At 40.8% G+C, this 7,006-nt stretch overlaps 1 protein-coding gene across 2 annotated transcripts in view; it reads left to right on the top strand.

Moving 5' to 3' along the window:
* The first annotated feature begins 3,810 nt into the window (after positions 1 to 3,810).
* Positions 3,811 to 7,006, top strand: part of homer3b (homer scaffold protein 3b) — a 51,886-nt gene continuing 48,690 nt past the window's right edge. Inside the window, exons 1-2 of one of the 2 annotated variants that reach the window (XM_029632221.2) lie at positions 3,811 to 4,304; positions 5,939 to 5,988. In XM_029632221.2, the coding sequence (XP_029488081.1) occupies positions 5,966 to 5,988 (23 nt within the window). In that variant the 5' untranslated portion in view covers positions 3,811 to 4,304; positions 5,939 to 5,965. The remainder of the gene's footprint in view (positions 4,305 to 5,938; positions 5,989 to 7,006) is intronic. The other variant, XM_065008969.1, reaches the window with a different exon arrangement.

The following is a 7,006-nucleotide window of genomic DNA, read 5'->3' as shown; positions in this document are numbered from 1 at the left end:
TGAACTGTTTGGCAATCTGGTAGGCCAATTCCCTGCAAAGGACACAAGTTTAAACATTACACAACTTTGACCATTATATTACATTGTTGTTTTCCAGAAGATATGCCTTTTAAATGGCATTTTGGTCAATTATTGCTCTAGAATTTATACTTAAATTATCTGAAGATGCCCAACATGGTAGGTGTGAGCACCAAACAAAAGATGCCATATGGGTCATCAGATAATTTCTGATTTGGTTTACATGGGCTGTCAGATTGTTGAATCAACCAGAGAGAGGAAAAATCCAACATTTTACAAAGTTCCAGATGACAATTATATAGAATATACTTTATTTTGTGTTCAGAATTATCATCTGAACTGCCAGAAAATCATACTCTTGGTATCGTAAAATTGGCGCATTTTTTTGATGTCACTATGCTTCTTCAATGGATGACAGGATTGGTCGTTGGATACGCTCGAATTCGCCCATTCATTCTAGCCTGACCAAACACGTCTGGTCAGATGAGACTAAAATTGAGTTTTTGGCCATCAAGGAAAACGCTATGTCTGGCGCAAACCCAACACCTCTCATCATCCCGAGAACATCATCCCCACAGTGAAGCATGGTGGTGGCAACAGCATGCTGTGGGTATGTTTTTCATCTGCAGGGACTGGGAAACTGGTCAGAATTGAAGAAATGATGGATGGCGCTAAATACAGGGAAATTCTTGAGGGAACCCTGTTTCAGTCTTCCATAGATTTGAGACTGGGGCGCAGGTAGCCTAGTGGTTAGAGCGTTGGACAAGTAACCGAAAGGTTGCAAGATCGAATCCCAGAGCCAACAAGGTAAAAATCTGTTGTTCTGCCCCTGAACAAGGCAGTTAACCCACTGTTCCTAGGCTGTCATTGAAAATAAGAATTTGTTCTTAACTGACTTGCCTAGTTAAATAAAGGTAACATAAAACTGGGACAGAGGTTCACCTTCCAGCAGGACAATGACCCTAAGCATACATCACTTGAGGGGAAACATTTAAATGACTTGAAATGGCCTAGTCAAAGCCCAGACCTCTATCCAATTGAGAATATGTGGTATGACTTAAAGATTGCTGTACACCAGCGGAACCCATCCAACTTGGATGAGCTGGAGCAGTTTTTCCTTGAAGAATGGGCAAAAATCCCAGTGGCTAGATGTGCCAAGCTTATAGACATACCCCAAGAGACTTGCAGCTGTAATTGCTGCAAAAGGTGGCTCTAAAAAGACTTAGGGGGGAGTGAATAGCTATGCACGCTCAAGTTCTGTTTTTTTTGTCTTATTTCTTGTTTGTTTCACAAAAAAATTGCATCTTCAAGGTGGTATGCATGTTGTGTAAATCAAATGACACAATTCCAGGTTGTAAGGCAACAAAATAGGAAAAATGCCAAGGGGGTGAATAGAGTAGCGCAGAAGTGGTCATATGCTGAGGCAGTGAAGAAAATAGAGGAAGATGGGTCAAGGTGGAGGGATTCTGAGAGGAGTGGTGTGAGTAGTCATCTCTGTATTTATCAATGATGTCGCTCTTGCTGCTGGTGATTCTCTGATCCACCTCTATGCAGACGACACTATTCTGTATACATCTGGCCCTTTGGGACACTGTGCTAACAAACCTTCAAACGAGCTTCAACGCCATACAACACTCCTTCCATGGCCTCCAACTGCTTTTAAATGCTAGTAAATCTAAGTGCATGCTCTTCAACCGATTGCTGCCCGCACCCTCCCGCCCGACTAGCATCACTACTCTGGATGGGTTCTGACCTAAAATATGTGGACATCTACAAATACCTTGGTGTCTGGTTAGACTGTAAACTCTCCTTCCAGACTCACATTAAGCATCTCCAATCCATAATTACATCTAGAATCGGCTTCGTATTTCGCAACAAAGCCTCCTTCACTCATGCTGCCAAACTTACCCTCGTAAAGCTGACTATCCTACCAATCCTTGACATTGGCGATGTCATTTACAAAATAGCCCCCAACACTCTACTCAGACTGCATACAGTTTGCTATCACAGTGCCATCCATTTTATCACCAAAGCCCCATATACTACCCACCACTGCGACCTGTATGCTCTCGTTGGCTGGCCCTCACTACATATCCGTCGCCAAACCCACTGGCTCCAGGTCATCTATAAGTCTTTGCTAGGTAAAGCCCCACCTTATTTCAGCTTACTGGTCACCATAACAGCACCCAACCTTAGCACGCGCTCCAGCAGGTATATTGCACTGGAAATCCCCAAAGCCAACACTTACTTTGGCCGCCTTTCCTTCTAGTTCTCTGCTGCCAATGGCTGGAACAAATTGCAAAAATCTCTGACGCTGGAGTCTTATATCTCCCCCTCTAACTTTAAGCATCAGCTGTCTGAGCAGCTTACCGATCACTGTACCTGTACACAGCCCATCTGTAAATAGCACACCCGACCACCTCATCCCCATATTATTAATTACCCTCTTGCTCTTTTGCACCCCAGTATCTCTACTTGCACATCATCATCTGCACATCTATCACTCCAGTATTAATGCTAAATTGTAATTATTTTCACCTGTAAGGGCCTATTTATTGCCTACCTCCCTACTCTTCTACATTTACACACACTGTACATAGATTTTTATATTTTTACTTACTGTTATTGACTACATTTGTTTGTGTAACTCTGTTGTTTTTGTCACACAGCTTTGCTTTATCTTGGCCAGGTTGCAGTTGTAAATGAGAACTTGTTCTCAACTAGCCTACCTGGTTAAATAAAGGTGAAATGAAATAGTAGATCTGTACCAGTTTTTGGCATTTATAGTAATGCTTCTCAACTGTACTGCATGGATGGAACGTAAGTTGTACAAAAATAGAGGTTGTGGTGGCAGCTGCAGAGAGGTATTTGGGTGTAAGAGACTTGCCATCAGAAGAGTTACAGGGTGTGTTAAGTGGTGGTGTCCCATCCTTTCAGGCTGTAGGACTAAATAGATTTAAATAGTGAGTGTAGCGTTAGATGGTAAGGTAATTGTTGTAGTATTAAATGTTTTTGTTGATTTAAAAAAATAATAAGCCAAGTATAAGGGGGTTATACTCCAGTCTAGTAGGTGGCGGTAATGCAACATTCATTGGATGCCAACTGCCGTTAAACCTCATCGAAGAAGAAGCAACTCCCCCTCACCTGGTTGTCTAGGTCTTAATAGAAAAGAAAACGGTGGAATGAGTTTGACGCACCTGATTTACAAAATGTATTTCTATATTGTATTAATGCCTTAGGGAGGTTTTCAACATGATGCCAAATACACACCAATATAATATGAACACCTTGTTTCAAGCATATTTTGAGCACCTACATGTCACAAAAGCTTAGAGATTGAAGGAAGACGAAAATAAAATGCTTCAGAGACATTTACACGGACCTTTCAAGGACAGCTCAGGGGGAGTTTTTGGAACCACAGGAGATTAAAAAAAAGGTACGAAGTACAGCAATTTAAAAAATGTATGATTTAGGTTTACCTTAATAGGCAGAGCATTTTTTTTTATTCCAAACAGCAATTACAATGTACTTTTACACCCATAATGTGAATGTATTCCTCATTTCAGCCATCAATCGCTGGAAATATACTTATTTTAATCCCATTATGTCAATCAAACCTCATTACAAGTGGGGAGAGTGCTTTCAAGACAACCTGCAAGCCATTAGAATATTATATTTCACATTTCAAATGGCGTAAAGTGGGTTAGGTTAGAGGCAATGTAATTTGATTCGTCAAACAGCAGCCAGTAGGTGGTGTTAGACTTAGTGTCTCTGTCTCATTGAGCAAGGACAATTCTTGAATGGGATACCGGAATGGGCAGAGCAGGGGGAAACAACAAACTGCAGAAGGATCTCATTACCGTGCGCTGACACTTAGCAGGGGCAGAACGCATTTATACTTTTGTAGAACATAGTTCCCTCATGTTTTTGAGAGGCGTTAAATCACAAGGTTAGTGTGCCACCACAAAGGAAGAGCGACAAAGAACGGGATTCGAAGGACAAAGGAAAGCTGTTTTAATTGATTTCAAACAACAGAACTACTACAATTGGGAAAACAGTACATGTTTTCAAGTACATTTTTCCCCCACTGAACGTTTGCGGTATTCCTGTTAGAGAAATGTAATGCAACGTACTGTACAGTTATAAAGGAATTCACTTTACAGTGACATTCGAGACAATTTTGTTAACCATCTATTCGGAGACAAAGAGCAAGACATTACCTATCGCTTGAGATAAGACTGGAATTTATATTCTGCAAGGACACGGAAAGCGTTCAACAATATGGGGTGAGTGCACTGCAGCTTCATAGTTTCTCAAATCAAGTTGCGCTTTCTCTACAATCTCTTGAAAAGGCAAAGACAAAAAGTGAAGTTTGGGATGAGTTCAGGGTGGTATGTATAAATTACCCATGTTTTTGTATGAGTTTGATTGGAAATATTCTTTAAGATGTGGCATGTTATCGCCCTAATGTATGGGCGTAATGTGTGCATGCATTGACCCCCCCCCCCCCCCATTTTTTTCCTTCTTTTTCTCAGAATTCTTAAATGTTTTGTACATAAGTCTTAATCTTTTCTTAATGATCTTATCTGAAAGAAGGGTTTAATCTTATTTCTTTTTCTTATGACCTCACTTCAGCGCCGTCAGCCTTTAAGCAGCATGGTTGTTGCCCTCAGTCTACTGTATGAATGTTCACCTTGACTATGGCTACATTGTTCCACACTGTCAAAGACATGTCATACTGATGTGTTGAAATAATCCAATTAAAATGCCACAGTTCACATACGCAGAAATGTTGATGACTTTGGTTGTATTGTGTGGTGCAATAGCCTAGCATTTCAGAATTTTCTCTAATTCTTACCCCTTTTCTCCAATTAATATTGACTTATGTATACCTTGGTAACAGACTGCTTTTGAAGCCACCTCATAATCTGATAGTCAAGCTGTGCTGAAGGCTCCATAGCTCAATAATGGCCTAAAGAAGCCTAAAGTTACTCCTTTCAAGGACCTTACATGTTCTTTTTAGAGGCGAATTGGCTCTGGCAGCCAAATAATCCATTTAAATGTGAATCGATTCTCAATCGTGGTACGGATCTAGAAACATAAAGACCTCTACTTTTACATCACGTCAAAATATTTTTACAAATGCCAAATATACACTCACTGTACACTGTTTTAACACAATTGCAGCACACAGTATTTTTCAGGGACAACACTTTTGTGCCATCTGTCTTCCGTTTACACACAGGTGTTCGGAAGACACAGATGGCAAATTAGCACAGGTAGGCTATGCCTCTGTCTTTGCCTCTGTCTTTGTCTGTTGTCCGTACACAAGCGCTGTAACATGGAAATATGGCTGTGTGGGAAGCCTATAAAGGTGTAATAAATTAACTTTTATTTTTTACTTATTAGTATTTCTCGCTGATATGAACGAATATGTTTCCAAAAACATACCACAAGCGAAGTGTTTTGAAGTTCAGAACGAGCATCGGGGCTGTTAACGAAACTTCCCCAGCCAGAGGATACTTTTGTCAATAGGAGCTAAAGGTAGTTAGCATCTATGAATGGGTTAAAGGCTCCATTGATGGTGAAATCATTAGTTGAAAGATTTATGTTGCCTCTTTGAATTATTTAACTAATGATATTTAAGAAGGGCCTTGGGGCCTTGGAAACCAAATGTGAGGGGTTTAGTGTATTGCAAGTATGTCTGCGCAAGGATGCAGTCAGCTCGGCTTCAGAGAAACTAGTGCTGTCTTTAGTTCCCATAGTTCTCCACTACAGACAAAGGTTGGGAAAGAAGAAAAACTATTCTAACCTCATGCTGTTTTCATTTGACCTTGAAAAACCTCCGTGATTTTTAAAGTTTATTCCACTTTTTTTTTAAAGGTCTAATTTAAAGTGTTACCTTCTTTTTCCATCACAGAAAAGGAGCCTTCCCTGAGCTGTAAACATGTATCCGTCCCTCAGAGAAAGGTATTATTGATACATGTCATATGTGTTGTGCTAATTCATTGTCCATTGCCCTGCCCCCAAAAATGTGCCCCTCATCTACAAGTCTCCCCTCCCAATTGCCCCATCTTGTCACGTCATGTATGCTCTTATCATATTCTAATCCAGGGATAAAAATTAGAACCCCTACAGTACGGGCGGCAGGTAGCCTAGTGGTTAGAGCGTTGGACTAGTAACCGAAAGATCGAATCCCGAGCTGACAAGGTCTGTCGTTCTGCCCCTGAACAAGGCAGTTAACCCACTGTTCCTAGGCCGTCATTGAAAATAAGAATTTGTTCTTAACTGACTTGCCTAGTTAAATCAAGGTAAAATAATAAATGAAGCCAAACTGGATTTTTCATGCCTCATCTTTTTTATTTCATCTTTAGGTAGGCCAGTTGAGAACAAGTTCTCATTTACAACTGCGACCTGGCCAAGATAAAGCAAAGCAGTGCGACACAAACAACAACACAGAGTTACACATGGAATAAACAAATATACAGTCAATAACACCAATAGAAAAGTTAAAATACAGTGTGTGCAATCAAGGTGCAATCGAGGTAAGGCAATAAATAGGCCATAATGGCAAAATAATTACAGTTTAGCAATTAAACACTAGTGATAGATGTGCAGAAGATGAATGTGGAAGTAGAGATACTGGGGTGCAAAGGAGAAGGAGAAGAAAAAAAACAGTATGGGGATGAGGTAGTTGGATGGGCTATTTACAGATGGGCTATGTACAGGTGTAGTGATCTGTGAGCTGCTCTGACAGCTGGTGCTTAAAGATGGAGAGAGAGATATGAGTCTCCAGCTTCAGTGATTTTTGCAATTAGTTCCAGTCATTGGCAGCAGAGAACTGGAAAAAAAGGCGGCAAAGGAGAAATTGGCTTTGGAGGTGATGAGTGAAATATACCTGCTGGAGCACGTGCTGCTTTGGTGACCAGCGAGCTGAGATAAGGCGGGGCTTTACCTAGCCAAGACTTATAGATGACCGAGAGCCAGT

The sequence above is a fragment of the Oncorhynchus nerka genome, linkage group LG24 (genome assembly GCF_034236695.1).
Source record: "Oncorhynchus nerka isolate Pitt River linkage group LG24, Oner_Uvic_2.0, whole genome shotgun sequence".
Classification (NCBI taxonomy): domain Eukaryota; kingdom Metazoa; phylum Chordata; class Actinopteri; order Salmoniformes; family Salmonidae; genus Oncorhynchus; species Oncorhynchus nerka.
The sequence above is the reverse complement of the archived record's forward strand: the minus strand, read 5'-3'. Positions and strand labels throughout refer to the sequence as shown.